Source organism: Bipolaris sorokiniana (assembly GCF_000338995.1).
Source record: "Bipolaris sorokiniana ND90Pr unplaced genomic scaffold COCSAscaffold_5, whole genome shotgun sequence".
NCBI classification, from domain to species: Eukaryota; Fungi; Ascomycota; class Dothideomycetes; order Pleosporales; family Pleosporaceae; genus Bipolaris; species Bipolaris sorokiniana.
Window position 1 is genome coordinate 940,042 of NW_006911899.1, and position 18,141 is coordinate 958,182.

General features: G+C 51.3%; 6 protein-coding genes across 6 annotated transcripts; 2 read left to right on the forward strand and 4 right to left on the reverse strand.

Moving 5' to 3' along the window:
• Window positions 1-208: 208 nt before the first annotated feature.
• On the reverse strand, window positions 209-3,357 carry COCSADRAFT_139786 (uncharacterized protein). Its single transcript, XM_007700523.1, has 3 exons — window positions 2,774-3,357; window positions 2,362-2,726; window positions 209-2,314 (listed from the first exon to the last, which is right to left on the reverse strand). The coding sequence occupies exons 1-3, from the start codon at window positions 2,916-2,918 to the stop codon at window positions 476-478; spliced, it is 2,349 nt and encodes a 782-aa protein (XP_007698713.1). The 5' UTR covers window positions 2,919-3,357; the 3' UTR covers window positions 209-475.
• Window positions 3,358-3,623: 266 nt separating this feature from the next.
• On the reverse strand, window positions 3,624-4,755 carry COCSADRAFT_114611 (uncharacterized protein). The gene is made up of 2 exons (XM_007700524.1): window positions 4,505-4,755; window positions 3,624-4,451 (listed from the first exon to the last, which is right to left on the reverse strand). Exons 1-2 carry the CDS (start codon window positions 4,721-4,723, stop codon window positions 3,807-3,809), a joined length of 864 nt encoding a protein of 287 aa, XP_007698714.1. The 5' UTR covers window positions 4,724-4,755; the 3' UTR covers window positions 3,624-3,806.
• A 149-nt stretch (window positions 4,756-4,904) lies between these two features.
• COCSADRAFT_35668 (uncharacterized protein) lies at window positions 4,905-6,416 on the forward strand. The gene is made up of 2 exons (XM_007700180.1): window positions 4,905-5,049; window positions 5,146-6,416. The coding sequence occupies exons 1-2, from the start codon at window positions 4,937-4,939 to the stop codon at window positions 6,257-6,259; spliced, it is 1,227 nt and encodes a 408-aa protein (XP_007698370.1). The 5' UTR covers window positions 4,905-4,936; the 3' UTR covers window positions 6,260-6,416.
• COCSADRAFT_139793 (uncharacterized protein) lies at window positions 6,414-8,595 on the reverse strand (the record flags this gene model as incomplete). Its single annotated transcript, XM_007700525.1, has 2 exons — window positions 8,432-8,595; window positions 6,414-8,367 (listed from the first exon to the last, which is right to left on the reverse strand). Exons 1-2 carry the CDS (start codon window positions 8,545-8,547, stop codon window positions 6,414-6,416), a joined length of 2,070 nt encoding a protein of 689 aa, XP_007698715.1. The 5' UTR covers window positions 8,548-8,595.
• Window positions 8,596-10,474: 1,879 nt separating this feature from the next.
• COCSADRAFT_189393 (uncharacterized protein) lies at window positions 10,475-15,074 on the forward strand (the record flags this gene model as incomplete). The annotated part of the gene is made up of 10 exons (XM_007700526.1): window positions 10,475-10,834; window positions 10,884-11,019; window positions 11,070-11,427; window positions 11,480-11,559; window positions 11,610-11,955; window positions 12,007-12,495; window positions 12,878-12,928; window positions 13,241-13,290; window positions 13,324-13,683; window positions 13,750-15,074. The coding sequence occupies 10 exons, from the start codon at window positions 10,475-10,477 to the stop codon at window positions 14,886-14,888; spliced, it is 3,369 nt and encodes a 1,122-aa protein (XP_007698716.1). The 3' UTR covers window positions 14,889-15,074.
• A 1,194-nt stretch (window positions 15,075-16,268) lies between these two features.
• COCSADRAFT_307913 (uncharacterized protein) lies at window positions 16,269-17,029 on the reverse strand. Its single transcript, XM_007700527.1, has one exon. The coding sequence runs from the start codon at window positions 16,973-16,975 to the stop codon at window positions 16,532-16,534; it is 444 nt and encodes a 147-aa protein (XP_007698717.1). The 5' UTR covers window positions 16,976-17,029; the 3' UTR covers window positions 16,269-16,531.
• Window positions 17,030-18,141: the final 1,112 nt, after the last annotated feature.

The window sequence follows — 18,141 nt, forward strand, 5'->3', positions numbered from 1 at the left end:
AGAATTATTTACCCGACCTTATCAGGACTTTAACATGCTAATCAACATTGTCTGAAAGAAACAAACAACACAACCTACCCTCTCATCTGTGCCCCTAGACCACACACCTATGGCCCATTCTCTTCAGAAGCAAGTGATGAAACCTCACACTATCAATGCCTATACATCACTAATCACAAGTCAAGAACCAAACAACAAGATACATCATCTGTAGAGCAACATAACCAATGGTATTTTATACAAAAAACAACCAACTAATTCAATCTATGAACAAGTGCGCAACTTAGAGCGCCGATGGGTCAAAAACAACCGCTCAATCATATAACATGCCAAACGTCACCTCTCACTCACTTTACAAACATACATAGACAATCATGACGCCGGAAAACAATGCAGGTCGCACACATACACATGTCTGTCGTAACCGACTACTCTTTTTTTCTCGTCTCGTTTCATTCAAAAAAAATATCAACAATTAGGAGAACTCAACCCGACTTCCGCCTAGCCTAGCCTGTTTGGCCTGAGCTCTTTCTGCTCTCCGTCTACGCCTGTTGGTGTCATAGTTGCTAAGGTCTGTCTCAGTGCCGTGGATTTGAGTGCCCGGAGGACTGCTTAGGACGGTATCTCCCGCACCCGGCATTGGAGGTGGAGAAAGATTGCTGGGCCCGGGTTGGTCATAAGCTCTAGATGAGCCGGCAGGAGGTGGGGGAATGGTAGCCTCGGGCATGCGTAGAGGTGTTGAGCCAGGCATTGGGGGTGGAGGAGGTATGCCAGCTTGTTGTGCCATCTCCTGCGCTTGCGCCGCTTCCATGGCTTCAGTCCTGCGCCAGCGGTCGCCACCGATACCGCTCAATGAACTAACACTTCCAGCGCGGTTCTTTCGCTGACGATCCTTTTTCCTTGCTTCACGCTCGGCGGCTGCCTCCTCTTCGTTGAGTCGTCGCAAAGTAACATGACGTCCATCGTTGTGCATTTTGACTTTGACGGATACAGGGGGAGATGCAACATCGTCTCTACTGCCTCGGCGTCGATGCTTGGATGGTGAAGCTGCCGAAATGACTGTGCCTCCACCAGCTGCGTCGCCCGCAGTGCGACGTCGTTGATGATGACGGCCTCCGGGGGAGTCGTAAGCTTCTGATCCAGAGTCCGACAAGACACTATAGACGCCAGCACGAGGGGGTCGATGAGGGTTCACTGATGGCGTGACGGTAGATTCCATGGGCGGACGGGCTACGGAGGGTGTGATGCCGGTCATATCGCTGTCTGAAAGTATAGTCGATGGAGGTCGTCCGCCCCTGCGCGGGGGAGTGCTATCAGCACCATACTTTTTGCGGCGTTGGCTGTTCATGCGAGCGATACGTTCTTCTTCCAAGTCTTGCTCTCTCATTTCGTCCACATGCTCGTCCTCCCTCTTCTTGCTGCGTTTGCTCAGAGAGTGCTTGAGAAAGCCGAATACACCAAGAGTAGCGACTCCCTCCTTCAGCCCGTAAGAACGATCCTTGGGCCTCATGTCGGTCTCGTCGCTGAAGCTGGTCCGGCTATCGAAAGAGTCTATAGATGTTACACTTCTCGTTTGGCGATGGTTCGATCGTAGGTTGCTTCCAGTCATTGCCGACACTTGGGTATCACGTTCCTCGACACGACGCCAGTCGTCTCTGCGATTTGCTGGAGATCCGGGAGCGCGTCCCTCTTCTAGCCTTGAAATGTCGGTCTGAGTGACTTCAGAAGGGCCCAATCCGCGGCTGTAGCTGAAATCGCTTCCGGTCTCAGTTGGAGGACGCTTTTCTTTACGATTAAATAGCTTTTTGACAGCGAAAATGCCTCCAACGGCAGCTCCAGCTCCGAGAAGGCGGTCCTTCCAAGTACTTCCTTTGTTGCGGTCGGCACCGTATTTTTCGTCACTCAGGTAAGATTCCGTAAAGTCAGAAGCGGTGACACGAGAGCGGGAATCCCTTCGGGAGCTAAGGACTGTTCCACCGTGTCTGCTGCGAGTCCGGCTTCGAGATCTTCCTGAACCCAATGCAGCTAAACCCGCTCCTGCTGCTCCTGCTGCTGCAACCCTTCCTACACCTGGGCCCCTGCTTCGGCGACTGCGTCTGGTACTGTACGAGCGATCGGTTACATAAGTGCTACGATCGTCAAAGTCCAATTCTGGCTGGCTCCTGTACGACAGGATAAAGTAGAGGATCACGAGGATAAATGTCCAGACGGCGAAGAGTATAAACAGAACCAGTGGCGATCCGTACAAGGTTAGACCTAATGGAATCTGCGCAATTCCGAGCAGTGCAATGGCTCGTCCTAGCCATTGGTGAATCTGCAGGTGTCAGTAATGAGTCATGCTACTATCTGTTGTATGCATACCATGAGCGTAAGAGGAATCTTGTATCTCTCCTTGCCTTTTTCTAGTCTGTGGATAACCGAGCCACCGAAAGCTTGGACGACGACAAGAGTGTACAAGCCTACGCCGATGCCGTGATGCGGGTTGGTTAGAGACCTCTCAAGACCCACGGCTTGGAAGGCACAGACAATGGCAGCAGTCGAGAGGAGTACCGCGGAGACCTGCAGCCAGATGTGGAATCGCAAGGCAGTACGCGGGTTGCGATGGTAGAAGCTGGCCATAAAAATGGCAGCAGGGATTACGAACAGGAAGGTAACCACTGCTAGTACGCCGTGGGCGGTTATGAGGGCCTTGTAACCAGGCATGTTACGAAAGCGATTGCCCATGCCTAAAAGGTTAGCTTCGTCGCCATGTCTAATAGCATACTATTCGTACCATTCAAGCGCGTTGTCTCAAAGTTCAGTCCCTGCAGATTGGGGAGCAAGAATGTGTTGCGCTGCGAGTCCCATGTTCCGTCTCCGACATGCATGGAGCCCGACGAGTAGACACTCGTCCCTGGGTCCGAGAGTCCATTGGACATGGTGCTAGGAAGATTCCTCGAGTCAAGGGTCAATTAAACGGTCCAACGGTCTGGTGGTGCCGTGATGATGGATGCGAAAGCTGCCGACTGTGGGCAGCTTCAACGACAAAAAAAAGATTGGATCGTCGCTATAACAATGCGCGCATGTAGCAATGAACAGGAAGCAAATTGTCGTGACGTCGTTACAGGCGTAAGGAGAGCGAAGGAAAGCTTCGCGCCGTCAAAATGCGGAGGCTGGTTGGGGCCTGAGGAGTTGGGTTCTGAGCGTGTCCGGGTGGACAGCTCGCCTTGGTGGGGTGAACGTCAGCTCGTGATGGTGAGCGAGAGTCGAGGTCGAGTACACAAAGGGTCTCCGAGTATGCGGTTCGGGTTTGACAAAGATGTTTCTGGAGAGCTGCAGGTGTCCTGGGACATGGGAAGCGGTAGCAGCCAGCTCGACGAGACCGCCGGGCCCAGTCGCAGCCATGTTTATGAGTTTTTTTGGCCGGGCAACGTAATCGATAGGTGCATAGCGGTGAGTGGCTGGGGCCAGCCAATCACAGCGCCCAACGGCCCCTGCCCCAGCCGCCTGATTACCGTTCCAAGCGACGACCCGGCTCCCGAGATGCTTTAGCCCCCATGGCCGCCTTTGGTGCGCGATGCGCTGGCAATGAGGCGAACCGCTACTATGATGATGATGTCGTTGCAGCTGCATCTGCAGGGTCACCACACTCGTTCACCAGCTGCCCTATTAAATACTCGAGCGACAAGGCTGCTCGAAAACGATACCTATACGAGAAAAAGACAAAATCGACATTCAAATCAGTGGTATCTCGAGTGCTCGTCCCGTGTCCCTACACCCATAACGCCAACACAGCCACGCCAATCCCATGCTTGCTTGTCAAATCCTCACCCCTCTACCTCTAGCATTTCCTTTAGTGCCTTTTCAGATGCTCGGAGCCACCTGCCTCGCTCCTCCAATTCGTCCCCTATACCACCGCCCTCTTCCCTCCTCCTCTGAGCTTCTCTGGCCGCCGCTACCGTTCCCTGCTTTTGTGTCTCCAATGGCCTCAGCTCACGCTCCAGCTTCTCCAAATCTCTGCCTCGGTTCGGAATAGTGGCCTGGAGACTGGCAATCTGTGCGTTAAGAGCTGCAAGCTCTGCCTCTCGTTCACTGAGCACTCGCTGAGTCTCAGGAAGCGGAAGGGCAAGCCCGGGATTGGTTGAGGCTGGCGCTTGTTCGTGCTTCAATCGTTCAATATTCGCCTCCAGCCCTTCAATCTCAGTTGGAAGAGACTCAAGCTGTTGCGTCCGTAATTGCACACCCTCGTAGCGTATTGCGAGCTCTTTGCCCTTGTCCTCCAACTGCTTCAAGATGTCGGCCACCTCCAACTTGCGCTTCTTGAGCTCTGCTTTCAGGCCCAGTATCTCCTTCTCCTTCTCATCGTTCTCGTGAGCGTCAACGAGACGAGGCGGGTTCTCGGTGATGCTGCGCAAGAACTTTTCTTTGGTGACTTGTTCGACATAACTGAAGCGGAGTTTGCTGAATAGTTCCTGTCGTCGTGATTAGACCTGACTCAAGACAAGTTCTCAGACCCCCTGCATACTTTGTAATGTAACAAATCAGCTTCGAGGGCTGCAGGATGCGTGTCGCTATTCTGTTCGCTATCCTCAGATGCTGCAGAGTTGCGCTTCTTTCCAGTTTGAGGGAGATCTTTTGGAGCCAGTGTCTCCGCAATGGCCAGAAGCTTGAGTGACTGTGATTGCTGCAACTGTTCCAACGCTGATGCTGGTGTCGGAACTGCAGACTTCCTTTTGGGACCCATTTTGCTTGCTATATCCTGTGTTTCGGAGTATGAAGGAATTCAAGTGTTTGTTTTGGCGACGGTCGCGGCGGCTGGCAGATTTCCCCGCGGCAGTTACCGCATGCAGACTAGTGTCGTTCGTTGGAATGATCGCACATCATTCTCCAAACATCTCAGGAGCTTTGATCTTTAGCCATCCTCGCCCTTCTCTGGCCATAAAGAGCACCATAGATCATGGCGAAGAACCTAGACGACGACGAATACGTCGCAGAGCTACTGAAGCAAGACGCAAAGAACGTAACAAAGAAATATGAGCTTGTCGGCATCGATGCCTTCAACCCAAGGAGGTGCGTCCCAAGCCTGTGTGCCAGTCATGGCGTTATATGAGCGTTGAAAGTACAACAACACTCTCTATGCAGGTAGTTAATGCTGATTTGTCTCAGAGCAAATTCTGGCGCCCCGAAACCGAACAAGAACTTCTTACGAAACATCATCCGTCAAACCGACCGTCACAATGCAGCGCTGCTTGCGAAAGAGGCGGAAGAGTCTCGTGCGCGACTGAGGACGATGAACCGTGAGCGCAAAAGGAAAGAGGTGCATCATGAAGAGGAGCAAGAAAGAAGGGCTCCAGGAAGATTGACTCCAGTCCCAGGGGATGATGATTTCACGAAAGCACATTCTGATAGACGTCGAGACCATAGTGAGGACGAAGACAGGCATAGGAGACGGCGAAGAAGAAAAGAGCGAGAATCTTCCAAGAACACTTCGCCGCACCGACACCGAGACAAAAAGCGCCACAAAAGGAGATACGACAGTGATGACGAGAGGGATTCTTCTCGGCGGAAACGTAGACGGTCAGGGTCACCTCACGACAAGGCTCATAGGCACAAAGGAAGCGACTCTGATGATGACCAGAGGTCACGGAGAAGAGACCGCGAAGAGCGCAGACACAGAAGACGAAGGTCATACTCTGGTACAACTTCACAATCCCGATCACCACCACCTCGACACTACGATCGGCATGAAAAACAGCGCAAACATAGAGGACGCTCTCCTAGAGACACCGAAAAAAGCTCCGAACATAGATCTGATCGGGAAAAAGACCGTCCAAGCTCCAAAAGACATGCCGCTTCCCCAGCATCTGACTCCGACCCTCTCGAAGCCATTGTCGGCCCGCTTCCACCACCTTCCGAGCCAACGGTACGCTCCAAAGGCCGCGGCGCTTTCAAACCAAAATCTATGGGTATCGAATCGCGTTTCTCGTCTACTTACGACCCTAAAGTCGACGTCCGTGCAGACTCCGACAATGAAGACGACTGGGGCGATGCCTTAGAGGCGCTGCGTGACCGCGCACGCTGGAAGCAACAGGGCGCCGAACGTCTCAAGTCTGCGGGATTCACAGACGAACAGGTGAGGAAGTGGGAGAGAGGAGAAGGACAGAATGAGGAGGATGTGGTTTGGAAAGGAAAAGGAGAGGCCAGGGAGTGGGATCGAGGCAAAGTGCTGGATGAGGAGGGAGATGTTGAGCTGAAGGCCGATTTTGGACGATTAAAGTAGGTAGTTTGCAAAGGACGAGTCTACTCTCTCGGCCATGCGAACACCGCTTTATCTTTATATATTTAGTAGCACATGACAATCCGGATTGAACGGTTAAAATTTTATACAACTATGTATCTGCCAGCATGTCTATACAAGTATCGTTTTCCACCCCTCAACACGCAGAATCCTTCTTCTTCTCCTCCCCCCGCCCCTCAACCCTCATATTCCCCTTCATCTCCTGCGACACCTTCCCCCTACTCGAGCCCTTCAATTCTTGTAATGAAACAGGCGGTCTCGCCCTCTTAGCCTTACTATCCCCCAGACTCATCCTAAGCATCGCCCTCTCAAGCGTCGTAGTCAATCTTTGAAGCAGCCAATGCGGCTCAGACATGTTACCCATGAGCGGACTACGGAGGCCAAGCCAGCTCCAGCGCTGCTGCTTGCTATCGCCTGCAGACCCGATATCGGGGGCTTCGCCGTCGTCGTAGTGGGTATGGAGGTGGGGCCGCCGGTGATACGAAGCGTCGCTTTCGCTTTGGCCGATTAGACGCAAGTAATATTCCCATTCGTGGTATTCGTATTGCTTGGATGGCTCTGTCTCGAGATCTTTTATGAGGGTGCGGATTTCTTTTGCGAGGACGTAGTGGTAGAAGTGAGTGTCTAATTCGAGATTGTCATCGTATTGGCTTGCTTCTTCTTCTTTCTCTCCAAAATCTGCTTCTTCGGCGTATGTCGTTAGTCGGTCTTGGGTGTAGTGCTTGTGTTCGCTAGCAGAATCGTCTTGGTAGGCTTTCTTGTCCCACTTGCCCTTCTTGATTCTTGTCCATCCGACTTTGAGTGCAGCACTTAAACCTTCTTCATCGGGTAAGACAGTGAGGGAGCCAAGCCAAATTGTGAAGTCTTTGAAAGCTTTGATGACCGTGTCTCCCATGTTGGAAATGAGGATTGTAAGGGTGGGGACCGCGACTAAGCTCCAGAATACCATGAAGGCTTTGCCGGCATTACTTTGGACGACGTAGTCTCCGTAACCAATTGTCAGAAGCGATACGTATGCGTAGTAAAGGGAGACAAAGTAGGAGAATCCTTGTGGCTCTTCTGAGTACCAGAACACTAGAGCTCCCATGAACCAGAGCATCAACGCCGCAGCTGTTGACAGTGCCAAGGCAGTATACTTTCTCTTCCTTTCAGACAATTCTTGCACGCGTCGCATAACGCGAAACTCTTGCTCACGTCTTTGCGATTCCTTCAGCCCCTTTGAGCAAAACTTCACTTTTTCGAAGAGGGAAACACGTATAGTCTTTGTTTCCTCATCAATAGACTCAAGCGCCTTTTGTCTCTTGACTTCCGTGAACCGAGCCGTCATCTTTTGCTTTCCATGCTCGAGCACAAGCGACCTAATAGATCCAATCACCAGACCGACCGTCACTAGCCCTCCGATGGCGTATGGAATCAACAAAGAGCGGCCCGTGTGCGTTTTTGGCACAAACTCTCCGCCGAATCCTATGGTAAGCAGTGTGAAGTTAGCCCAGAAGACCGCGTCTAAAAACGCCCAGTTCTCCACATAAGAAAATATCAGAGCTCCTATGAGGAGATAACACACAAAGGCAATGGTCTGTAGCATCAGCGTCCGCTGGCTAGCTGTGAGTCGGAACTCGCGATCAAAATGCCCAGTGTACGCTCCAAACGCCGTAAACATCATCAAAGACGCAATGATGAAGTAAACCCCAGCCGCCATAATCGCATAGTAAAAAGCCTGGCTCAGTGCATGCTGCTGCATAGGCTGAATACGAAAGACCGATGACGAAGCCACTCCAACCAGCGCTATGAGCAGAAAGCTAGCCATATAAAACCCAATGATGGTAATGGGTTGCGCAATAGCGAATTTGAGTCTTCTCGACATGTTGAGCAGTAGACTGGCATTTGCCGATAGGGCAAATATGAGAGATACCGAGTTCACCGCAATGAGCCACTTAGGATCTGCGATTTTGGTTCCGTGGGCCTCATCGCTGCCGGGTGGGATGTATACGCGCCACTTTTCAACCAGGGCGCAGATGGACATGCCGTTTGCAACTGGACCAAAGGTTCCTGCTATGAGTGGACTTGCTGTGGATGCAAACCACCATCGACTGTTTACTCGGTTAGCCTAAATCAAACAGCGAATACGTAGTTATAACAATACTGGTTACATAACTTGGATCAAGATACTCCCGTTCCTCGCGCTCAGCCTGCTCATCTTCGGCTTGCATTTTATTTTCGACATCCTGGGCGGCTTCTTGCGCCGGTTCATCGAGCCCGGGGTCGTTCATGGTTGAGAGGGGTATATCGAAGTTTGGGGTTGTTTTTCTGGGAATCTGAGGTAGTCCAGATGGGTGGGTACCCCAGTTGAGATAAACAAGATCAGCTGCGAGGTCGCGTGCACGAGCAAGGAGGCAATGACGTAGGCATGAGACATGTGAAGCCAGCCACGTCCCTTTGTACATAACATTTTATGCAGATTAACTCAGTATCAAAAATAATTCCTTTTCTATTTTCTGCGACTGCAGAAAGGAGTTTTTGAGTTTGAGTGTCGAAGAAGCTTTCTTGGATTTTTCCCCTTGATTGACGACTGCAGCCAATTTCCAAGCAATTGTATCCAGCCACTCCAGATAGCCCTCCGTATCATACAATACAAACGATTAAAACAAAACATATAACTCTAACAGCTTCTGTAGAGAGCTGGTTTTTTAACTTGTTACACGGGGTTGCGATATACTTCTCTATCTCGGTCTGGATTGGAGCAAGGCAATTACAAGGTATGCAGTGAGTTTTGTCTAGCAATTCGGTAGAGTGGCGTGCGCAAGAATAGCGGGGGTTTAGCAGTAACTAGCCTACATCGCTATAGACTAACAAGTGACATTCTTGTTATATAAAGTAACTAAGAAAAAAGTACAACTCAAGTTGACTATAGCGAGAGTGATAATGCAATCTATCTATCCTTATATCCTTATTGCTTCCAGTCCTGCCACTGGACTCCTGTCTGCCATTACTGATGGTTGTATCCACTCCTGATGGCACAACACGTAATCTGTCCGCCCCGTAATGATCAGTACCTTCTGACGCAGACCTCTGTAGGCCACGATCTCCAACCGTGCATCTCTTGCTTTCATGTCTGGAGTCAAGGAGAGAATCCTTCCTGTTGCTTGTTTACTTGTTCTCTGACTTGTTTTCTGGGTGGTTCTTTGGTTGGCTTTCTTGTTTGTTTTTTGGCTCGTTTTTTGAGCTGGGTTTCGCGCTGGCTGGATTAGCGGAGATTCTAGTGTTTGTTACGTGACTAGACGCTATCCAAATACTACGGAATTTCTGATATATTGGCATAGCTGTACGGCCTATGAGCGTTGAGATTCTCAGAGCTAATTAGATCGCATTTCTTTGTGTACGAAACCCCCTTAGGGACTGATCATAATATGCAGCTAAATTTGGAACAAAAATTATATTGGCCTGTTGGTTGTGTAGATTACAGGATATTTTTTTAGTTTAAATGCGGTTTTTTGCTTCGATCAGTATCGCTTTGAGACTACCAAGGCTTGCAGTGTACTTCTGCGCTATTTGTGGGCCTTGATATTCTTATTGACTTGTATTTGATAAATACTATATATCGCTCTTCAGGGCTGTATAATTAAGCAAGTATGACAGTTCTGACATTTGCATATTGACGATTGTTATGCCGCTTGTCACGTAGTGCCGGTACAGGAGACGCTCTCGTTGCATGTAATAACAGAAGAATTTTCATGCTATCCTCAGGGGTCTCACAGTATAGATCAGCATGTAAAAATACTCACGCCTTACCTCATGACTCTATTTTATAGGCATGCGTATGTTAAATGGTTGCATTCTTCAGTTCTTCATTGCTCGTGCGGAAAGTTGCCTCACAGAGCCTCAATGCCCACCTATCCGGCATATGACCACCACAGACTATCCATGCATATCTGAATTCACCTAATACTCTCTCACCTCATCAACTAAAGCAGCTGGTATCTCACTTGTCCCCGTCGTCGCCGGCAAGGTCTGCAGGTAGGATCGTGCCAAGCCACTCGGTGACGCAGTGCCTACCATTTCAGTATACACTGGGCAAACAACTGTTTGTAATCTCCTACTCACTTACTCACCTCACTTACACCATAATAAACTTCTTACTTGTCCCTCAACTGCTGTCTCGCTCCCAGCACCACCACTATACTACCTACCATTGCCAACATGTCTAACACAGATCCGCCTGATACCGTTACTGGCGCTGCTGCAGACCGCGCGGAGCAGCTGGCAAAGGATCTTGCCCGTGCCAAAGAGGCTGGATGGACTAACCCAATCCCCTTCCGGTATGACACTGTTGTCGGAGGCACGCCTGCTGCAGACGAGACTCGCGACACCGCTCCCTGGCTGTCAGATGCCGCCGTCTATCAGTGGGATGATGACTTTGGCGATGTTGGTGAGCCCAATCCTGAGCTGGAGAAGATGCTTTTCCAGGATGAGTATCTGCAGCGTGCCGGCAGTGCGATCAGCGCTCTCTCATTCGAAGTCACTGTTCAAGGCCCTACTAAGATCAACCCTGTTCGCAACGTAAAATATCCCATCTCACTTCAACAATCTGTACTAATCATTGGTGTAGTTTGAGGATGCCGGTTTGCACCCGATCATGCTTGAGAATGTCAAGTTGTGCCAGTATGGTGCGCCAACTCCTATCCAGTCGTATTGCATCCCATCCATTCTGACTGGGAACGACGTGGTCGCTATTGCGCAGACTGGTAAGTATCGTCAGCATTATATTACTCGAAACATCGTTGACAGTGCTCAGGATCTGGAAAGACGGCTGCATTCCTAATTCCCATCCTCTCAAAACTCATGGGTAAGGCTCGCCAGTTGGCGGCACCTCGACCCAACCCAGCCCGCTACAACCCTCTTACAGACCGGGTTCGTGCCGAGCCTCTGGTACTGGTTGTGTGTCCTACTCGTGAGCTCGCTACTCAGACGTTCGACCTGACTCGTCGCCTGTGCTACCGTACAATGTTGCGCCCTTGCGTTGTGTATGGAGGTGCTCCTACGAGAAATCAGCGCGAGCAGCTCGAGATGGGCTGTGACATCCTCATTGCCACTCCAGGACGTCTCATGGACTTTATGCAGAATATTAATCTCCTTTCACTCCGTCGCCTCAAGTACGCCAACTAGATTACTGTTCATAAAATTTATGCATTAACAAGCTCACAGGTTCACCGTCATCGACGAAGCTGACGAGTTGCTTTCGAGTGGCTGGGAGGAAGCCATGGAGAAAGTGTTCTCGGGTACTGGTATGATTCACCAACTCTTTTTATTTTCTACTTGCTGACGATTGTTGCAGACGTCAACTCCGATGCGGATCATACCATTATCATGCTCTCTGCTACTTTCTCCAAAGCAGCTCGTAGGCTTGCCAAGGAGTACATGGAAGAAGACTTTGTTCGAATCAAAGTAGGAAGGGTCGGTAGCACCCATCGCAACATCAAGCAGGAGATTCGCTTCGTTGAGGACACTGATAAGGACGAGGCGCTCTTCGATTTGCTCTTCTCTGGTGGCCCACAGCGTTCCCTCATCTTCGTCAACACTAAGTACAAATGCGATAAGGTCGACGACTATCTGTACAATAAAGGCTTGCCCGTCACTTCGATCCACTCAGATCGCACTCAGCGTGAGCGCGAGGATGCTCTGTAAGTACTCACTGCCTAGCTGAAATGAACTGCTACTAAAAGTATGAATAGTCGTTCGTTCCGGACTGGCCGTTGTCCTATTCTAGTCGCTACCGGTGTCACTGCTCGTGGTCTCGATGTCGCCAACGTTAAGCATGTCATCAACTACGACCTACCCTCAGGCCAGCACGGTGGCATCACCGAGTACGTTCATCGCATTGGCCGCACCGCGCGTATTGGCAACGAAGGGAAAGCCACCTCTTTCTTCAACGACGACAACAAGGATATTGCTGAAGATCTGGTCAAGGTTCTCATAGAATCGGAGCAGGAGGTGAGCGACTTCCTTGAGGAGTTCAAGCCTCAAAACCTGTCGGCGATTGAGTGGCATGATGGCACTGACGAAGAGTCTGACGATGGCCTTGGTGGTGGTTTTAGCGGAGAAGCTGGCGGATTTGACGTTGGTGCCACCTTCGGTAACGAGGCAGCTGCTAGCTTTGGCAGTGCTGGGGGCTTTGATGGTGAGGGCTTCTCTGCAGATGCTGACAACAAGGTTGCGTCTTGGTGAGCTATCACGAGGTACCCTACAGCTTGCGCACTCTTCAACTGTGCTCGACAGCCATATTGATGCGGCACATTCCTGACTGTACTTGATGGGCTCATGGTTGAAGCTTCACGACATGGTGCGGTAACAGCATCTCTTTTATGGGGATTTCACAAAAGGATTTCAGCAGGAGCGGATCATGCGGTCATTTGTGTGAAGGAGACTATAGTAGCCTGTCCACGTAGACAAAATGCCAATTACATATGGAGAAGCCGATGAATGAGCATTGTGTGATTGTGAGTTACAAGGATGAAGGTGCAAAGATGGAAGGATTTCTGTGCCATGCTTGTGCCGTTAGAAGTTCCGTCATACCAGACGCCAGTATGCATGCTGATGCTATAGTGTCGATGCGCACATGGAAGAAGTATTTTGTTCGTATCTAGCCACCAAAAGGTGAGTGGTAGATGCAGGATTGTGGAGCTTTATTGGTTGCAAGTGTATTTGCAGTGTGGTCAGGTTAGATACTTATTAATTCTACGAAATGGATGGGACCACATAAAGTGCCAAAGGGGGTTCACTTCTAATGAAGAAGTTGTGCTCTGCCTCGGCACTATCAGTCATCCTTGCAAAGCTTCGCCCGTTGAAGCTTTACTAGCCCAGCTAGCAGGGGCATACTAAACACTACTATTGATGTTTTCCGCCTTGTAATGGCGATTGTGGATGACATCGTTCATGAACTGACGTCACGAATCCGCCTTTCTTCAGCGCCCTCAATCTGGGCAGCTTGGACACGCTATGCTTCGCCTATCTACGTCGTACGTAGGCGACTGCTCACTCAGCACTCACAGCGCACCTTTTCTCGCCCTCGGACGAACCTCGCGCAGCATGCTCTGAGCATCGCGCAACTCATCCCTATGCAGCCACCACGATGGGCAGCTTCTGGCACTCGATCGCGTATTTTTTCCGGCTCCCATTCCACATCCAATGGCGGACGGCGCTCGTACAACTCCCGCGCTTCGTGCCGTTATCTATCCTGCACCTGACATCGCCGAAGGGTCCGCACCCATTCCTGATTGCGCTGCCGAGCCGCAAGGGACATCTCATCTACGCGTACACATTTGTGCCGCCGGCACCGGTGGACGCGGATGCTGAGAGTGAGGAGCAGCGGAAAGAGACGGGCGAATGGCATGTACCAGTTGTTTTGGACTGTGTGTAGGACCTATGTACCCCAGGATACTTGTGGCAAGTATGCTGACTCTAGGTGCGTGTTGTAGTACATGGAGGCGGCTTCATCATGGGATCGCCGCTGGAACAGGCACCGTATGCGTCGATGATGTCGCGTGAGCTTGGGGCCATAGTGCTGAGCGTGTCATATCGCATCGGACCGTTCCACCAGTTTCCCGCGGCGATTCACGATGCAGAGGATGTGTTATCTGCGATTCTGGATACGAGCGGGACATCAGAGGCAGGCAAGGTCCTGCGACAAGAGGTGCAGAGATACTACTCCATGGTACGGACGAATGTGCTGGAGGGAAAGAACAAAAACGAGCCGGTCCTTCAACACATTGAGCAGGTCACGGATATAGTGCTTGATCCCACGCACCTGGCGATATCCGGCTTCTCAGCCGGAGGCAACATCGCGCTCAACATGGCGATATCGGTTCCGCCCTGTCCGCAAATGGGAATGATGGAATCACAAACACTCGGGCCTGCGGATCACGATTGCATGTCGCCGACCCTTCCGACAAACCGCAGAGCAACAATCCTAGACGATCCATTCCAGTCATGGCCGTCGCCCCTCCCACCGCCCGAAGTGCAACCACGACTGCTCCCACTGCTACTCTTCTACCCATCTCTCGATGCACGGCTGCTGCCCCACGAACGCCCCAGGAAGCCCATGCCGAGTGCACTCAAACCAGACGACCACCACGTTGAGAAGCCAAGACAACCAGGTCTATTCTCTATCTTGGGACCAACGTACCTGCCCAAGAAACTACGGGCGCATCCTCGTGCTAGCCCCGGTCTCAACGACCCAGAGTATATCCAAAAGAACGCGGCTATTTTTCTTGTGCTACCGGAGAAGGATTCGCTAGCGGTGCAGAGCGATGTGTGGGTTGACAAGATGAATAGTAGCAACTGGACGGGCCCTGTACGCTTTGGCGATGGCCGAGCAGGCGATTGGGACGGTGCCACGGGTGGTGATAGTGAAGGCCAAGAGTCGTGCTCGAATGCATCCAATGCCAAGAATGCCGGACTAGAGATTTGGCACGCACCGGGTTGCAGGCATGGGTGGACGCAGTTCCCCAATGCATTTGTGCCGGAGCATGAGGCACGTGAGCGCGAGGCGGTATTTGCACGGACAGTGCGGTTTGTGAGGGAGAAGTGGGAGAGGGAGTTGGTACTGGAATGCTAGGGGCAGGGGGGGGTGTTTCTGTACGGTACATATATCGGTCTTATTTTGTTTGAATCTGACATCTGAAACGAGGACGAGAAGGGATGATGCATGAATCGGCAACTGGATTTAGCATGGAATAACTACTATTAATCTTTTTTGGTATGTATCTACTGCAAATAGTTTACTATTATCATGACGGCTGTTCTTACTTGTATAAGCCCCCTTCCCCTTTCCCCTTATTTTTAGAAGATTCTTCATCGACTCAGTACAAAACACATGTATGCAATTCAGAAAATAGAATTCGTACATGTGTCATTGTACACTTGGTAGTAGCGTTGAATATGCATCTTGGCAAAAAGTTCTTTCCGTTAAGCAAAATGCAAAAAAAAAAAGTGCGTTGCGTGTGGGGCAGTGTGTAGATGTTTGTTCCAAGTATTTCCGGGACTTGCCGACGATTTTTTTTTCAAAAAGAAAGAGAGTAACAGGAGAGGAGGTCCCGGGGGATGCGCGCGCGCAATATCAAAATTAAACTATGTATGTAGATGCAAAAGGACAGCCAAAAAAAATATGGGAGAGAGAGAAAGCATAAAGTTTTGGGTAGGCTTGGCTTGACTTGGCTTTGTCGAGTCTCAATGAGCGGACTTGAGCGGACGGTTGTGCGCGCAAAGGTTAGATATTGCCAAGGAGGATGATCATTTGTTTTTTTGGGGGGGGGGTGAGAATGATATTTGGTACGGTCCGGCAAGTGGTCGGGGAGAGAAGCGGATACAAGTGTGTTGGAGACTAATGGTTAGTTGAAGAAGCCGAAGGGTTTTTTGGGAGTAGGGAAGATGGATGCTTGGACAATGAGCGAAAAAGGGTCTGTGCGCGCGTATATTTTGTGATTGTGTTGACGTGTGGCTAGTGAGGGGAAGGAGAGGATGCATGTGCATGTGTAGTGTAGTGTAGTGTAACTGCTAGATAGGAAGGAACGTGCACATGTTTTGCTGGCTTGCTTGTTTTGCGCGGCATGCAATCTCATGAACTGTATTTGCTTGTTTGTTTGCACTGTTTACCTGTTCAACAAGATGATGCTGCTCTGTTCTGCACGCAAACACACGTCCGACCATGGTTGCAGTTGCGTCAGGAGCACTTTGATCCGTGTCCCGAAAGGAAATACCGTGTGGCTGAGCAGGGAAGTACGGCAACGCTTGTACATAGTAGACGGCATTATGTTGGTGGAACAGGGGTAGGTGACGAGCTACTCCACACTTTTTGCTGTACACGTGGGGCTATGCATGCTGACGAGTGGAAGGTAGTCTTTTATTTTTGCAGCGAGAAGCGGAAGCGGACATCACGCGTGAGCAAGAGATATAGGGTGATTATGATGATGACAATGATGACAATGATGACAATGACGACGGTTCATGTTTTATCTTTGGCTTTACGTCATGTTGCACTGGGGGCACCGGGGTGCTGGTCGCGGATTGCCAGGGCATTGGAATAAATGCAGCGCGTTATCTCGGGGTGGCTGTCTGCAACGAGGAAGCCGGGGTTGTAGTCGGGTGTATCAAGTACCGCCCCATGTGCGTTTGCTCTTACGTGGGGTAATAAGTACATACTGTGTAAGTGCACACACGTACATGGACGGCTTGGTAACACAAAGGCAAAAAAATGTCCGGTCAGGGCTGCAGCGGCTGACGGGGAAGGGCGACGCTAGAAGAGGCATATACAGCCAAGTGGTATGAAGATGCAGATGGACAGACGCAGACGCAGACGCAGACGCAGACGGATGAATGGATGCTGGATGGAGGGGTCATGGTGTTGGACACTGAGAGCAGCAGGTCAAGTGTCCCCCCGCAAGCCGGTTGGGGCGGTTGCTTGTGAAAATTGGCAGCGGCGGCAAGGATGAAAAACATGGACACGCCAAACAAAACCCTCCCCCACGCTGCCCCAGACTCCATCGAGCCCTGCAACTGCACCACACGGCAATGCGTGTTGATGCGCGGCGTGCGAGGGCGCAGCTGGACAACAAGACGTGGTTGGTGAAACGATAGGCCGGCGGCCTCGGACTTGTCAGATGATGGGTTCCCAAATCCAGGGACTTTGTGGGCGCATCCATCCATGGGCCTGTCAGGGAGCGGTGAGTGGCAGCGGTGAGGTTGCGCTGGTCGAGTCCGTGTATCCAAGTACGTTGGTTGGTTGTACATGCTACATCCAGACATACGGGTCTGCGTATGCATCTACTACACTACTCTACTCTAGAGCCGAGGATCAAACACGAGGACGGGGCGTGCAGAGTGAGGCATTTGGCTCTCCAGTCGACACTTAGACATGCACCCACTCGAGGCCGCCATGCATGCAAGTGTTTGGCGCAGAGGACACAGCGGAGTAGTAAGAGAGGCACATGCTGACGCTGCCCTCAATTCAGGGTCTTGGTGCTTCTGCTTCTGCTTGTGCTTGTGCTTCGACGACGACGTCAAGTCTTCCGACGCAGGCGGCCCACATACTGACTTGCGCAATGCAATTGTGTTTCGCGTCCGGCGCTGCCCTAAACACCGTGAGACGGCGCCGTCTGCCAATGCTGCGTTCCCTCTCACTTGGCCAGCACGCACACGCGCTCGCACACAACGACCGCTGTAAGCATTAAATTACAGGCGCGCCGTGCGTCCCAGCTATTACTGCGCTACCACAAAAGTCACTATTCTTGCCAGGCCAGAGCGGCACAGCCAAGCCGAGCACTGGCGTCCCCTACCCACTGTTTCTCTCTGCCAACCCCAAATCGGTGCCGAGACGCCATTGCACATCAAATTCCTTTCTCTCCCCTCCCACCCCCCTTCACTGCGCTCCGACTCGCCCGCCCGCGCCGCTACTGTCGCAGCTCTCAAGTGCGCATAAGTCGTCTGACTGACGGCCTTCTGCCACCTTCGTCCACGCCATCTGCCAAGCCCCATTTCTCTTAGCAACCGCCTGTCTGCGGCCCCCCTCCACCAACTACGGCCCGTCGCCACACGTCGTCGCCCTGGGTTTGACCTCGTCACTAGGTACCCCCTTCCCTCTCCACACTGCCTGACACTGCCTGGTTCTGATACGTCTTCTAGCTCGTCCATTGTTCCAACCCCCCAGGTTCAACTCTACTCTTCTCCACCATGTTGCTTGAGATATTATAACGCTGTCTCCTTGGGGCACCCCCCCACACTTTCGTCCAACCTGCCATTATAGTCTCCGCTAGCACACACACACACACACACACACACACACACACACACACACACACACACACACACACACA